This window comes from Astyanax mexicanus, chromosome 1 (assembly GCF_023375975.1).
Source record: "Astyanax mexicanus isolate ESR-SI-001 chromosome 1, AstMex3_surface, whole genome shotgun sequence".
Taxonomy (NCBI): domain Eukaryota; kingdom Metazoa; phylum Chordata; class Actinopteri; order Characiformes; family Acestrorhamphidae; genus Astyanax; species Astyanax mexicanus.
In genome coordinates this window covers 53,227,369-53,243,961 of record NC_064408.1, presented here as the reverse complement: position 1 = coordinate 53,243,961, position 16,593 = coordinate 53,227,369, and the positions used below count along the sequence as shown (strand labels likewise).

At 38.3% G+C, this 16,593-nt stretch overlaps 2 protein-coding genes across 4 annotated transcripts in view; one reads left to right on the top strand and one right to left on the bottom strand.

The window, feature by feature from the left end:
- Nucleotides 1-2,664: 2,664 nt before the first annotated feature.
- cep57l1 (centrosomal protein 57, like 1) lies at nucleotides 2,665-12,029 on the bottom strand. 2 transcript variants are annotated; one of them, XM_007255668.4, is made up of 11 exons: nucleotides 11,843-12,029; nucleotides 10,107-10,293; nucleotides 8,706-8,879; nucleotides 8,504-8,625; nucleotides 8,020-8,139; nucleotides 7,587-7,664; nucleotides 7,388-7,483; nucleotides 6,766-6,840; nucleotides 6,446-6,678; nucleotides 5,822-5,966; nucleotides 2,665-3,147 (listed from the first exon to the last, which is right to left on the bottom strand). In XM_007255668.4, the coding sequence occupies exons 1-11, from the start codon at nucleotides 11,855-11,857 to the stop codon at nucleotides 2,902-2,904; spliced, it is 1,491 nt and encodes a 496-aa protein (XP_007255730.3). In that variant the 5' UTR covers nucleotides 11,858-12,029; the 3' UTR covers nucleotides 2,665-2,901. The 2 variants fall into 2 exon arrangements, with proteins under 2 accessions (XP_007255730.3, XP_007255729.3); XM_007255667.4 differs by having other exon boundaries at nucleotides 8,706-8,882; nucleotides 11,843-12,028.
- Nucleotides 12,030-14,963: 2,934 nt separating this feature from the next.
- The window catches only part of sesn1 (sestrin 1), a 70,824-nt gene continuing 69,194 nt past the window's right edge, over nucleotides 14,964-16,593 (top strand). For both annotated transcript variants that reach the window (XM_007255673.4, XM_007255672.4), the window contains exons 1-2: nucleotides 14,964-15,025; nucleotides 16,080-16,371. In XM_007255673.4, coding sequence (XP_007255735.2) covers nucleotides 16,117-16,371 — 255 coding nt within the window. In that variant the 5' untranslated portion in view covers nucleotides 14,964-15,025; nucleotides 16,080-16,116. The remainder of the gene's footprint in view (nucleotides 15,026-16,079; nucleotides 16,372-16,593) is intronic.

Sequence of the window (16,593 nt, the reverse complement as noted above, 5' to 3'; positions counted from 1 at the left end):
AAAACAGAACTGTGGAAATGTAGGAACATCGGTTTTCAGCGAACTCGACATCTCTGTTTGCAAACAACAGCGGCATTTTTTACTACCTGTTTGATAAAATCATGTACATGCCTGATAAACAACAGCCATCTTACAACTAACAGCACACACTGGAATACATTTTCTCTGCATTTTACCAGATTTCTGTCAGACCAGCATTCATTTGTAGAGTTACTGTCAAGCCACCCTCCCCTTCATCTTCCTCACTCAGCCATTTGTTTATGAAGTATGGAAACTGGGTAAAAATAGGAGTTAGTGGGTTTTGCTGTCCGCTACTGAGGACAGTGGTGTAAAAGCAGCGGTCTGAAAGGGTTAATAAAAATATTACTGAAAACTTGCCTGTCTGTTGGCCACACCCCCACCATTAAGGCTTCATTGGATGTTTTCTTGTCAGAACAGCAGGACTCAAACAGATTGAATAAATGGTTCCTGATTTGTAGCCATTACAGTGGACATGCCTAATATTGTATTAGTTCCTCTCATGCTGCCAAAACTAATCTGACCTGTTGAGCATGTACTTCATAAGACCTCTTAAGGTGACCTGTGGTATCTAACAGCAAGTTGTTAGCAGCAGTCCTCCAAAGCCTTGGATACACTTTACACGACTTTTAAAGTGAAAGGAGATTATACACAGACTGAACATTTTAGTTTTTTGCCAACTTTTATAGAATCTGAACCAATATATATAGAGCACACGCTACTCAACCAGATTTCTAACAGTACATGCCACCGTGCATATGACTCATGTTACCTAGGAGATATAGATGACAACATGGAGGTGCACAAGCCTGCTGCACTTGTTTGTGCTCCTATTTGTGCAGAAGCAAAAATGAAAAAAAACTTTAAAATGCTGTTTGTTAATATAAAAGGTGTACATATGTGTCATATAGCCCTGTGAATGCTTCCTGTAAAGTGTCCTCAGACTGACTAAAACCTGTTTTCCAAATTTTGTAGAAGCTCTGAAAAGCAGTACAGGGTTCACTCCCCACCCACTGTAGGTTTATGCAGCTGTAATTCAATTTACTGACATTTATATGAGAACGTTTTTATAAACTGTCACTTATTTCCAATCCAGATTTTAAGTTCTTTCCTTTTCCCCCTCCTTATAGTAAGCCATTAATTGGCCTGTTACAAAAAGCATTATAATATAATAGCATAATGGTACCTTAAAAATTAATTTTTAAGAGCAGTGATGTTTTTTTATTAAGGAATTGGAATACATAAAAAAATAAATATCCAAATTAAAAGAAACATAAGTAAACACAATGGGCAGTATTGAAATCATCAAACAATGCGTTTATGACTATGTAGGTTATGTATAAGTTGAAAACATAAGTATAATGTCACACCTAGCCATAAAGGTCTGGACTCTTCCCAGAAAGCATGTGTGTAACTATGAGTAAACATTAAACAGGTCAATCATCTAGTGGAAACAAAGAGCAATGATCTCCATATCGGTGTACCTGAGTCAAGATCACATCTAAATGCTTATTTCAAGAATAACTTTACTCCAGTTCCACACGTAAAATAAGGAAGAGGTCAATGACAAATGGATCAGCTGAGAGGAACACTGGAAAAAGTCATGTCCCTTACAGACCTATAGCTCAACCTCAAACCATACACAAAATAGGCTTTAGCCCCAAAAATATTTTGCCAAATATTTCTAACCATTTCAAGTTCCAGTGAGAGAGCCTTGGACATCTGGTTTCTCTCATCACTACCACCACCACTGTGAACAGGGCCTAAAATACTGTACATTAGAACCATTTGTCTTGAAGTATCTGTACATGAATTTATGTCTTCTCACCTTTCATCAGGTTTAAAGCTGGTTACAGGTTTAGAGCTTATGTTAAAAGGTATTGTGTTCATTTACCATGTCTGCTCAATTAAGTCAGCATTGTTCAAAAGAACAAGGTCACACAAACACATTGTGTGCCTCTTTGCTGTCTAAAATAGAGCATTACAAAATACCATAGTTAAGAAATAAAGTGTTTAGTAAATGGAAGTGACAAACCATGAAGCTCAAACACTGACCTTTTGACATTAAGGGGAAAATTATGCATTACCAAACCAGAAAATGAGCCAATTTCAAAACTCCTAAACTGTGACATAACAGTTTTGATATGATTTACATTTGAAATGTAGGAGCATCCAGTCCATTGGCAAATTGCTTTTAAGGCTAAATGCAACAGCTACTTTGGAAGAATATAGAATCAGGGCTATCTAATTCTACACTGACTGAAGAGCGGGTTGACCCAAACAAAGAGGCTTAAAAAAAAAAAAAAAAAATCAACTATATGCCGCCCTTAATGGAGTGGTGTGAAGTATGAATTCCAAGACTAAATAATTTATATAGGTTTTCCAAACCATATCTGGGCATCTTTCACCCTAAACAAACAGTTCAACATTCAAACATTTAAAGCCTAAATGAAGTACACAAACAACTGAACATGTCCAGAACATGGTTTATTTAAATAGCTTAATATTTACAGACGGTAAAGAGTTGTGAAGGGCATGAAAATGAAAAACGAATAAAAACAGGAACACTGATGACAAAGAACAGCAAAACAAGGACACATTGGAAAGACGTAACAAGAATATGGGGGGGGGGGGGGGTGGGGGGGGGGGGGAATCCAGAGTTGCACCATAGTAAAACCTTAGCCCAAAGTCAACAGCCTACTTGTTGTATGACCTTGGTGCTGCTACATTCACCTCATACCACAATCATGTTAAACATTCTTGGAGCGTTTTTAGAGCTTTAGCTCAGGATGGGACGTGTCCCATTCTAATTTCCTTCTTAGTTCATATGATTCTTCCACCCTTTCTGTATTTTTAAGGTTGAAGGGTAAACTAAGGCTTATCCTACGTTTCCCAGTTGATGTCCTGTTCACGGAGACTTGAGCGCAGCTTCTGGGTGTCTTTGAGGAGCTGCAAGCGCTCCTGACTGACCTTGCGATGCCTCTGTGTTTTGGAGGATGAGGCTTTAACAGGTGAGGAAGGCAAAGCACGGACCCCACTTCCACCTCCAGCCAAATTACGACCATCTGCACTGGCTGCACGCCTGGGCCGCTGCTTCTGCTTTGGACTACTCTGAGAGAGCTTCAGAACCTGTATAAGCACAGACACAGACAGTCTTTTGTATCAATGGATGCCGAGAAGGCCTATAATTGCCCAGGTTTTGTTTATTATGGACCTACTCATGTTAAAAAGGTGCACACTATTTTTTTTTATTTAACTGAACAGTAACCAGCAGTAGGGCTGGATACATTTTCTATTAAGTTGTCTCATAGTGATCATGTGTTAGTATAATAAATGATTAAGGCTAATCTGGAAAAAACACAACATTTACATTATAAACAGTAATAAAAAAAAAAGTAGTACACAAATCAATGATTGCCCGCATCAGCAATTTCAGTTAACTAAATCTTATAGCAGATGAACAAAGTCATGTTTGTGTAGTGAAATGAAGTTTATAGGATTTACATAAAGTATGCAATAATTAATTAAACACAATTAGGCAGGTCTATATTTGGGCACCCTAACAGAAAAAGTACATCAATATTTAGTAGACTCTCCTTTTGCAGTAATAACAGCCTCTAAACTCTTCCTATCGCTTCCAATGAGAGACTTCTGGTTGAAGAGATTTTGGATCATTCTTCTTTACAAAACATCTCCAGTTCAGTCAGGTTTGATGGTTTCTGATCATGAACAGCCTGCTTTAAATCACACCACAGATTTTAATAATATTCAGGTCTGCGGACTGAGATGATCTGAGATGATCATTCCAGAATGTTGTACTTGTTCCTCTGCATGAATGCTTTAGCAGATTTAGAGCAGAGTTTAGTGTTTAGTGTCTTGTTGAAGTATCCAGCCCCGTTGCAACTTCAACTTTCTCACTGATTCTTGAACATTGTTCTCAAGAATCTGCTGATATTAAATGGAATAAATGAGACCCTCAACTTTAACAAGCTTCCCAGTACCTGCACTGATCACACAGCCCCATAGCATGATGAACCACCACCACATTTTACTGTGGGAGGCAGTAAAGTGTTTCTCTTGGAATACTGTGTTCTTTTTCCCCTGCATGCATACCGCCCTCCACATAACGCAATTTTAGATTCATCAGCCCACAAAACCTTATTCCAAAATGAAGCTGACTTTAGCATACCTCAAGCGACTATGTTTGTGGCGTGTGCTCAGAAAAGGCTTCTTCTGCATTACTCTTACATACAGCCTCTCCTTGTGTAAAGTGTGCTGAATAGCTGAACGATGCACAGTGGCTGCGTGCAGAAACCCCAAAAGTGTCTCCTTTTTCCTACCGATCCTCCTCCTCTCCTCCGTGACCCGGAAACAGATTTTGTGACTCCTTTTGTGATCTTGCTGCCTGTCCGAATACCGTAGGAGACGAAAGCAGCCGCTTAAAATCCTCTTCTAGGAGGCTTCCAACGGAGGGAACATAACAGCTTCCTACTCCGGAAGACTTAAGGATTTTTGAATGACATCACTGCATCCACGCCCACAGAGCATGTGGGAATGGAGAGGGGAGCGCACAAATATACGTCATAAGCATATTAATTAACTAGGTTCTTTATCTAACTAAACAGCCAGTAAAGCAGTAATATAATTTTTAGTTTATATAAGCTGTATGCTCAGTAAAAATGATCCCATATTTGTAACATGATATGATATATATATTATATCGCACTGGCCAGAGAAATGCATCCAAAATGCCTGGGAGTAAGCAGGATTTTATTGGAATATTTGAATATTTAGCTGTGTGATAGTAATGTTCCATTGATGCTGTTTAATCTAATATTTTTTCACTTCAACATGTATGCAAAATATAATATTTATTATTAAATTAATTATTTATTAATAGTTATTATTTGTTTTATTACATTCGATGAAATCATATTTTACTATTAAAATAATTATCCGGCATGTGCTGAAAGTGAGCGTTGTGATTGGCTCAGTTCATCGGTAGTCAACATCCTATCTAAAAGGGATCAGCTGTCCCATTTCCCCAATTACAGCTCCTTCCCTTCATTCCTCAATTCCTCCACCTTCTTCCGGGGTAGGAGAGGAGGAGTAGGAAAGGAGGAGTAGGAGAAGAGGAGTAGCAAAAGTTTTTGGACGCAGTCATTGACTCCATCTGCAGCAGGATGATTATGTAGGTCTTTGGAGCTGGTCTGTGGTTGACTATGACTGTTCTCACCATCCTTCTCCTCTGCTTATTTGAGATTTTTCTTGTTCTGCCATTTTGGGTCTTAACTAGAACTGTCCCTGTGGTTCTTCAATTTCCTCACTATGTTCCTCACAGTGGAAACTGACAGCAATTTCTGAGAGCTTTTTATATCCTTCTCCTAAACCATGATGTTGATCAATCTTTGTTTTTAAGTCATTTAAGATGTTTTGAGGCTCTTATGTTGACACTCTTCAGAGAAGACTGGCAACTGGCACCTTAACTCTCTCATAATTATGATTTACTTGTGTATGTAGGTTACAGGTCAATGAGCTTACCAAACAAATTTTGTGTTCCTACAATTAGAGCAAAAGGTATTCAAATCAATAAAACAACAAAGGTTCCCAAATTAATGCTCCTGCATAATTTTGTTTAAAGAATTATTGCACACTTTCTGTAAATCCTATAAACTTAATTTCACTACTTAAATATCACTGTGTTCGAAAATTGTCAGTGGTACTCAAACTTTTTCATATCACTGCAGAACAGTCATCTATTCTGCTGCTTTAAACTGGATTTTGAACACAAATTTAAGCTTACCGTTTGCTGGTGCTTCCGTAGTTTGGAAATTTGGCCTGCTTTCTCCTCCATCCTCCCAACCAAGCAGTCCAACTCTCGCTCCAGATCATCCCTCAGTTTATGTTGATCAGTCTCATCGATTTGCCTGACCAGTTCCTGATGCTCACTTTAACATACAGACACAAGTTCTAAATCAATGGAGACAAACAATCTGATAATAGCACTCAAATTAGTGCTCATTCATTAGTGTTCACATTAACGCAATCTTTCTATAAACTAGGACCATAACGAACATTATTTTAGTGGTGAGTCCTTCTCAGCAGTGCGGTGACACTGACATAGGGGTGGTGTGTTAGTGTTGTTCTTGAAAGTGTGAATTAGACACAGCAGTGCTGTTGGAGTTTTTAAACACTTTAGTTTCACTGGAATTCTATAAGTGAAGTATGGAGGTACTTTGAGCTTGTTCTTTGCAAGAGCAATGCTATGCCCCTAGCACTATATTTAAAAATTCTAGGGCAAATGGAGATGGGCTATATTTTCACTACACTCTATTTAACACCAGATTTCTCCTTTAACAAAAACTCATGCTCACATGCTATTGTCCAAAATAGGCAAGACGAATTTCTACATTACAGAGTTACCCACAAGCTCATCTGGCCTAGTTCATCCTGTAGGGCCAGCAGCAGTTCAGACAAACTGCCCAGGGCAGGAGCTCCATCACTGGATGGTGGGGCTTGGTGAAGGCTCTTGCGGTTGTAAGGAGGCTCTGTTCTGCTCTGCAGACCACGGACCTTCTCACACAGTCGTGGCTGTCTTGTCTTCATCAGGTGCAGAACACTCTGAACGTTGGCGTTAACAGAGTGACTGGGGCTTGTTGACTGCCACAAAGAGAACCAGACAAATGTAAACATTAACAATTACTGAAAGGGGAAGAAAAGGGTGAATTTATTAGGATCTGTACTCACTGTTCCAGCCACGAATGGCAAACGCTTGGCTTTGGGAAGACACTGAGGAACTGACACCTCTGTTCTCACCGATTTCTGAAATTAAGATTATTGATGAATTTTAGGACTAGTGCGGTCAACGTTAATGCACCCGATTAATCTGCAAACTCTCTCACACACAAACATTTCAGTTTGATGCTAAAGCTTAAAACATTAAACTTTTCTAATACAAAGAGCACAAAAGTTATCTTGAGATATTATGTTATTTTTGATGCCCCCAATATAAATATAATTAATTATATACTGTAATATAATTTCATTTTGCCAAATAACAATTAAATGCTTAAGTCTTAGTAAGTAAAAAAAAAGTGTGATAAATCGTAATTATTAACACAGAATTTTGCTTTAATTAATCTTAATTTTTAATAGATATTTTTTCCTTATCAATTTAGACCACTAATAAAGAAAAATAAAGACCAACATAAAGAAGAAAATAAGAAGCACACACCCATTGTGTTGTGTGAATGTAGTGCCATCTAGTGTAGATTATGGACTACATACAAAGGGAAGAAGAGAGAGAGAGTGAAAGAGAGAGAGTGAAAGAGAGAGAGAGAGAGAGAGAGAGAGACAAGCAGGTCATTACCTTACTACTTAAGGCCTTCTCCTTACACTTCTTCTTTTTGGATTTGGTCTCCACAGCTGAAAGGGAGACCAGATTAGCAGCCAATTCTCTCTGTAACTGCAGAAAGCACAAACATTTATAACACTGATCTATGAAAACAAGTATTCTAAAAACAGTTCCTCTTAAAACTGATCCTCTAGGTAAATGTTTTTGTCTGTACCTCCTCTGCTTTCTCCTGTACAAGTTTGCGTTCATGTTCTTCTTCAAGTAACTTTCGTTCCAAAAGCTCAATCTTCCTCTTCAGAGAAAACAGAAGTATAATACTTACAAAGGACGTGGGAGAAGAAAAAAAAACTTCCAAACAAATCTTCAGTAAAGTTCCTTATTACTACTGTCATAACAAAACAAGAAAAATCATTAGGTAAGCTGCTTGTGTGTACTCATAAGACTCACAAAACCATGTTATTTAACATTCATTTGCTCACATATCAGCAGGCCGCACACAAAGACACTGTGCCATCCGCTTATTTTTCGAGACTTTTCCTGAATAATAATTTATTTTGACTTGTAGAAGATGTTAACAGTCAAAAACAATTTCTTAAGGGGGTTTTGAAGAAGTGACCTTTTTCTGTTTTTAGTGAATGCTTCCATACCTCTGCTTCAGATTGTGTATTGGAAAGCTTAAGGCATTCATTCTCCAGTCTCTCCAGTTTCTTCAGCTGATCGCGGAACCTCAAATCAGGTTGTGATCTCTCATTCTGATGCCCCCTTTCCTGCAAAAAGAAACAAAGCTTAAAATGTAGTGTGTGCGAACTTGTTCATGCGAGTGAGTGAGAAATCTTTAATGAACTAAAATAAGCTTCAAGAGAAACAGTTTAAATCCAATCCAAAAAGATTTTTAAAAAGTAGTTACTTACCACATATTACTTGTCAATTACTTGCCCAGTACAGCAGATCCAACCCTAAGCTAAGCTATTAAGGTGTTTTTTCACTGAGCATTAATATTAGTATTAATATTATAATATTATAATTTCTTACTGTTATTGAATAGCTCCATATCTACAGTTTGAACTCAGTGTGGGCCCTTAAATCTCTTCTCTATGTGTAGTTCTTCGCTCTCTCAATTAGTGCACTCACCTCTTTGTTAACTGTGGCGATTTTCTCTCTCTCTGCACTCTCCACCATCCTCCTCATGTAGTCCAGCTGTTTCTCCAGCAGAGAGCAGCGTGCCTCGGCTGAGTTCAACTGAGACACAAGCTCTGTAACAGAGTGAGAGTTGATAGTGAGTCTAGGGGGACATAAAGGATGTTGATTTTTAAAACAGCAGGGCCTAAGTCACCTTTTCTCTGTGAGGAGTCTTTCTCTTTAGCACCGAGCTGCAGTTCAGTTTGTGCAGTACAGCTGGCATACTGTCGGGCAGCCTGAGAGAACTGCTCCACATTTCTCTGTGCATGTTTTCTCTCCAACTCCAGCCGCCTCATCTTCTCCTGCAGCGTCTTCAGTGCAGCTAACACTGCTGTACAACACACACCCAACACTTACTAAAGACAGCATATTGCCTGCAAAATACATGTTTTTTGATGGGAATGTTTTTTAATGGACTATTTGAATAAACAAAATTATAGTAAAAATAACATTTATACTCCTAGGAGAAGGTAAGAGGATATTTTTCTGCATTGCATCGCTTAGATCTAAATGACTTACAACTTACTAGGAAGATGTTTTACTACAAATATTTCTTTAAAACAAGATTGTAAAAGAGCTTAATGAAACTGTCTAAATTACCACTTAAATATTACAGCAATACATTTCAAAGTTTTATTATTTTAAACTGTGGTTTTTGATCCCTGAGCTCTCAATTCTTGGCTGATCAGGTGCTCTGATTACTACAGAATTAGTCCAGTCTGTATGAGAGAACAGTTTACCTCACCCCCTTATTTTTATTTGTTTGATCTGCAGCTCATTCTACAAACTGTAAACATAACGAGATACGAATTGGCGTGGTGGTCCACTCCAAGAGCATAAAACCAACCATGCACAATTTTATTATTATTCATTAGCATCCTTAGTCTATCGTTTACTAACTATGTTAAAACATAACTTTAAAAATAATATCACTGATTGTGGAAACTTCACACTAGACCTTAAGCAGCTTGGACTGTGTGTCTCTCCACTCTTCCTCTAGACTCTGATCCTTTGATTTTCAAATAAAATGCTAAATTTACTGATGATCAGTGATGGTTTGGCGAGCTATGTCATATGCTGGTGTTGGTCCACTGTGTTTTATCAAGATTAAATCAGTACAGTGTTTTCCTGGAAAATCTTACAGCACTGCATGCTTCCTTCTGCTGACAACTTTTATAAAGATGAAGAAATTAATTTTTTCAGGAGGACACTGCCAAAAGTATCAATTGGTCTTATATAATATTCAAATTTTCTGCAATACTGACTTTTAGGTTTTCATTAGCTGTAATCATCATAATCATCAACAATAAAAGAAATAAACACTTAAAATAGATCACTCTGTGTGTAATATATCTATATAATGTATGAGTTTCACATTTTAAACTGAAATACTAAAATAAATGAACTATTCAATGATAGTCAAATTTTTTGAGATGCACCTGTATGTGCCCTGCCTGGTGACCAAGTAAAGCATGCATTATGAATGGCAGCTGAAATGTTCAGTGAAACAAAGGCTATTTGTGTGGAAAAGAATCAATAAAGCAACATCCTTCACCTCTGCTCCCAGCCTCAGGATCTGATTGAAATGTTTTGGCATTGATTTTCTTCAGGTTCACTGCTTTGACGACTTTGTCTGGTCGCACTGGCACGGTGGTCGCACACAATTGATGGGACATCTTCTCGGGGGGATTATAAAAGCTTCCAACATAACTGTGCTTGGACGGGGAATCTAAACACAAACTCTAAAACAAGAGGAAGATAATCATTTTCAGAATATTGTATGGAATTGTAAAGACTTTCTCTGCACGCTAGGTGCAGATGTAAAACATTTCATTAAATCCAATAAAATATATACAAAGAGATATAGCTACTATATTTAACTCAAAAGAGCCCGTGGTGCCACATACTGAACATCCTGAGAGCAGAGACATAAACATCCAAGAGATACACAGCTAACCAAATACACAGACACTCACAGCTAACCAGAAACACAGAGACAAATAGTTAACCAGATACAGAGACTCATAGTTAAGCAGATACACCAAGACACACCAAAAACACAAAGAGAGTTAACCAGATACACCAAGACACACAGTTAACCAGATACACCAAGACACACCAAAAACACAGAGAGACAGTTAACTAGATACACCAAGACACACAGAGTTAACCAGATACACCAAGACACATTGGTTAACACAGAGACACACATCTAACCAGAAACACAGAGACGCACAGCTAACCAGAAACACAGAGACGCACAGCTAACCAGAAACACAGACACAGAGAGTTAACCAGACACACCAAGACACACAGTTAAACAGATACACCAAGACACACGGTTAACCAGAAACACAGAGACACACGGTTAACCAGAAACACAGAGACACACATCTAACCAGAAACACAGAGACACACATCTAACCAGAAACACAGAGACACACATCTAACCAGAAACACAGAGACACACATCTAACCAGAAACACAGAGACACACATCTAACCAGAAACACAGAGACACACATCTAACCAGAAACACAGAGACACACATCTAACCAGAAACACAGAGACACACATCTAACCAGAAACACAGAGACACACAGCTAACCAGAAACACAGAGACACACAGCTAACCAGAAACAGAGACACACTGCTAAAGAGAAACACAGAGACACACAGCTAACCAGAAACACAGACACACTGCTAAAGAGAAACACAGAGACACACTGCTAACCAGAAACACACAGCTAACCAGAAACAGCGACAAACCGACAGGTTAGCTTGCTGGCTCAAAAGCTAGGTACAGAATAGGTAAAGGGTAAAGAGTTTAACCAGCTGCAGCTGATAGCAATGGCTCTGTTGAGTTAAAACTCTGCATAATATAATACTGCATTTGTACAAGAAGTGAAGAAGTGTTATTTAGAGGTTTGTAAGAAATAATCAAGTTAATGCAATTAACAGTTATACGTTTAGTCTCACTAAACAGTTAACGTTAACTAGTTAAGCTATGTTGCTAGTTAGGTTAGCTAGCTAGCTAGCTAGAGAGTTAATTTCCCAGAATCTAAGGTAGCTAGTTTATCTAGCTTGATCTAACTAGCTAAAATAGCTAACCTATATTAGCTACTTGTTAGTGCTAATACTTGATTTTTAGGTAGGTCAGCCAACATTACCAACCGTACTGACTTCATGTTGCTTAGTAAGGCTAAGGAAACGTTTTACGAATGCTAACATGCTAACTGGCTAATAATAAGAATACCCCAACCATTCAGAGCTGATTTATGAAGCTATTTACCAGTTCTCGCTCCATCGTTGATAATGCAGGTGTTTATCAGTAGCTGTATTGTATGATCTTCAGTTGAGGAGAGTCAGTACGTAGGGGCTAGCTGTGTGTGTCAGTGTGCTGAGTTTCCGCTTCTCCTGTTTAAATTTCCCTCTCCCGCTGCCGCTCTCTGCAGTTCCGTCTGCGCCCCACACACTCACCCTCTCACCCACACTGTCTCTAAAACACTCACAGCTTATTACTATACTGTCAATAACGGCTTCACAATAGAGAGCTAACTGCGTAAATTCATTGCACTACATATATTCAATTTCTTAAGAAAATATTTAAAAGCTTCATAAAAGAAAGATTTTTTGAGATGACTGAGGTGACAACCCGGCATTCATAGTATAACGTGCGTTACGTTAATTCATACAAAATTTAAGATAAATAGATTTTTCTAAACAAATCTTACTCAATCTTACTGATCTTCTTATACTTTTCTATGATCTTAAATATGATTTACACTTGTTTTTAATTGTAAAATGTTCTCTAAAATGCCTCAAAAATGTCCAAATGATCACGCACACAGTGTGTTATTGTCTTATTTGACCAGTTGTCCAATTGTCTACAGAAAAATGCTTTCAGATGGCTTTCAGTTTTGTCCTCCAGTATTAACATATTTAACTGAGTTGTGTAATAATGTTGGTCATTTTTGTGTAATTTATAATCTGTTAAATGCATCATAAAAGGGTATAAATGACTTGCATCTTTCGATTTATTATAAGGACAGCTTTTGTAAATCTGGCCCCTTAATCAGAAAACAGATGAATTTTAAAAGAGAACAGTGTATTGTAATGAACATTAAACATTTGTTTTTGTAATTGAAGCTGCAGAAGGTCCAGGCAGTGATTTTAATTTGTCCACAAGGTGGGGCCAAAAACTCAAACCCTCTCTCCTGTAGTTTTATATAGCCACCATGCTGACAAGCTGGTGAAACTGTTAGACCAGTTAAGCTTTATTTTTTGTTTCCAATTATGGGTAATGCAATTGTTTGAAGATTTGCCGGTCAACCAAAATAACCACCTTGACCAAGCTAGTGAAACATTTAGTGTGACCGGCTTCACTAATCTGCTTGCTCAGAGTGAATAACCTGACCCAGCTGGTTGTCTATAAGCACTGGCATAATGACTCAGCTAGTGTATGTTTTCCACCAGCACAGTTGGCTGTCAAGCTTGTCAACAGTCTCGACCATTCTTTGTTCTGTTAGCATTCCTAGCTTAATCACTTCACCTGTATGGGTATATTGGGTTTCAGTTCGGTGTCCAGCTTTTTAACTAGTAAAGTCCTGCTCAGATAATATGAAAACAGCTCTCAACAAAAGTTGGTCTGGGGTGTGTTTCTTTTAGCAAGGAAGCACAGATAAAAAGAATTATTGCTTCAGTTCAGTTTTTACCTGCTATAAACTCTAGTTAACAGACTTGACTTTGTTTGACTCAAACATAAGATGTACACATATTTTGCCAATGTTTGTAAAGGGCAGATCATAATCCCAATAAGGTTTACAGCCTTATTTATTGGGTAGTCTAGCATGCATTGAAAGAGATTTCCAAGTAACAGCAATGCTAGGACATGCTGTCCTATTACTAAGTACTCTAAAGCAAAACAATAGATTACACCTAATTTGATACCTTATACTTGTCATGAGCAAACCTTGTATGTTCACTGAGAACAAATGAAAACAAAAACTTCATTTAGTTACATTTAGATGCTGTTGTTACACAGTTCTCAAAGGACTAACATGCTCTCCACTGCTATTTTTTCAGCATTAACAATCATAGCGGTCAACATTTTTTGTGCTATTTATTTTCTTTTCTGAAGGAAGGTGGACTGTGGATATAAAACATATTATTTACTGTGAACTTAATGATCCAACAGTATTGATAATGACTCGCCACCTGTGCATTTCTCAGCCTAACACTACCTACTCACAGGTGACTGAAACTTTTTAAATCTTAATATGCTAGAGATGCAGAAGCAGTTTTCAGAGCAGTTCACTTGATACTATATGGAAACAATATATTTTTAATGAATACAGTAATTGTTTGAAATACATTGTGAAATTAAAATATATATTTTAAATGTATTTACATTGCATTTTTCATTTAAATAAATACATGCCCAGCATCAGATATCTGTGCTAAGAATGTTCCTAGATTAGTAAGGGCAGAATTGGGTTATACCTGAAAGCCTGCTTACATATACCAACAAAGTGCTGCTAGAACCTACACAGGACATGAGCTTCTTGATTCTAATGTAAATAGGGAATAATTTTTATTACCAGTGATTTAAATCTTAATTTTGTGCTGGCACAGTTTCATAAGTGTATGTTTTATTTTATTTCTACTAAATACATTCATTTTTTTTACATTCATTCATTAGCTGAATTCTATTACAGAATTTGACCTATCTGCAGTGCACATGTGATGAATGTTTCATTTTTGAGTGCATTTATAGAAACCACCATCAAACAGAGTGCACAAAAACTAACAACCTCAAGCATTAAAAATATGAATTTACTTTAAAAAATGAAGAAACCTCAGTTTCATATTAACACATTCCTTCTCTTGATGCAGTCACAGCAGATGATGAAGACTGAATATCAATGAGCCAGTGCTGTGCAGTGTATTTTCCTCTTTCTAGCAGTGAATGTTGTTTAACAGCGAGTTGTTGGTTAATGTTATTAAGCGCGTTTCTGTGTGAAGGGTTTGGTTTATTAGTCTGGGTGGTAATAAAAGCCGGGGATGTGCTTCTATACGCTTTACGTAAATTATAAGGTTTTGAGATAAACAAGTGGTGGCGGGGCTGTAGAAGTTAACAGCTCCCTCTGTGGATGTCGGTAGTTGAGGTCTCCTGTTTTCTGAAGCCTCGTTCAGCGGTATAGCAGTTAAAACGCCCGTACACTACAATACCCAAAAGTCCGCCCGGCATGTTGTTAGAAACGCCCCAAGCGTGCGCTGATTGGTGAATAGGTCGCTGTGTCCGCCCACTTGTCATTTCCGCGAACCCTATTGGTCCGCAGTCCCTGTCCATCACGTGTTTTCTCTAGGCTGCGCCGAAGACACTCCTCCTGAGAGCTGCTGCTGTTCAGGACGGGAGAGCGATCAGGGGACGGTCCGTCGGGCGCAGAAAGAGCCAGAAAGAATGTGAAAATCTGTGAGTATTGACCTCTGACATTCCGCAGTGCTCCAGCAGACCGCTTTGCTGTGTGTGTGACTCTGCCTTTTCTTCAGTATCAGCTCGTTCTCTGTTGTTACGGGTCATTGTAAGAGGATTGAATGGACCAGCCGCGGCTAACACAACTTCATAGCTGCGGAAAAACGTTATTCGGTGATGTTTTTTTATAGTCCGCCCGAGACCAGACCGCTGGTTTTTATATGTTTGTCAAAAGTGAGGCTCTTCCTAACTTCTCTAGATATTTCTAGGGACCTGCGCTCGAGCTATGAACCCATGAAGAGGTGTCAGACTATGTCAGTCCTCCTCACCTGATAAGAAAACAAAAAAATCATGTATTAATAAAAGAATAAAAGACTGTCCATTTATTGCAGCTATTAAAGTGATCCATGCAGACCCAGTATCCCGCTGTTTCTGATCTGTGGTATTTAAGTACAGTTCTGGAAAAAAAAGTAAGAGATCTGAATCAGTTTCTCTGATTTTGCTATTCATACGTAAGTTATATGTTTAGGTAAAATGAACGTTGTTTTTTTTTATTCTATAAACTACGGACAACATTTCTCCCGAAATCCAAATAAAAATGTTGTCATTTAGAGCATTTATTTGCAGCAAATGAGAAATGGCTGAAATAACAAAAAAGATGCATAGCCTTCAGACCTCAAAAAATGCAAAGAAAACGAAGTTCAGAAATCAATATTTGGTGCAATAACCCTGGTTCTTAATCACAGTTTTCATGCATCTTGGCATGTTCTTCTCCACCAGTCTTACACACTGCTTTTGGATAACTTTATGCCACTCCTGGTGCAAAAATACAAGCAGTTCAGCTTGGTTTGTTGGCTTGTGATCATCCATCTTCCTCTTGATTATATAGTAAAATCAAAGCTCATTGTTTTTTTTAATGGTCTCTTATTTTTTCCAGTGCTGTATATTTTTTAATGTTGCACGTATCAATGTCTGAACTGCAGATTTGTATTAGGAGACTACTGTGAACAGCACATCTGACAGACCTGATCTTAGTTTTTTTCTGTTCTCACAGCCCACAGAACTAAAAGCTTAAGAATATCATCACAGAGATGGACAGCAGAGACAGTGGAGCAACCTGGGAAGGGTTGGCGAGTCGTGATGCTGGCTCCAGAGATGCAGCCATGGAGAGCCTTCATCAGGAGGTGATGAAGAGAGTGAAGAGTATAGGACCTGTCCCAGAGACCCCCTACTCCCCCGCAGCCAGCGACCTCAATCACATACTGGCACGCATCCTCATGCTGTCCAAGAGGTGCCCGTACGACGATGTGAAGGAAAAGTGCATCTGGATCCTCCGGAGCATTCAGGTGAGAGAGAGAATCTGACGGATAGACAGGCACAGAGGGGAAAGCACTGAAAGCACTGGAAGTAAAGCGTGGGAGCTTTAAGTGATATAAGTGGTATAAAGATGGGTTGAACAAGCCCTGACATTAATCTTAGAACACATACGTGTTCTGTGTGTAATTCACATGGACATGTGCATGTGTTATACAGTTATTCTTGGCTTTTTAAAATCCCTGCCTATGTGA

What these genes read in the sequence shown, in the direction of transcription:
- cep57l1 (XM_007255667.4), bottom strand. An exon ending in TCCTGAGGCTGGGAGCAGAG is followed by an intron (nt 8,883 to 10,106) that starts GTGAAGGATGTT and finishes TGTGTTGTACAG; the next exon opens with CAGTGTTAGCTGCACTGAAG. An exon ending in TACAGGAGAAAGCAGAGGAG is followed by an intron (nt 7,484 to 7,586) that starts GTACAGACAAAA and finishes TGCTTTCTGCAG; the next exon opens with TTACAGAGAGAATTGGCTGC.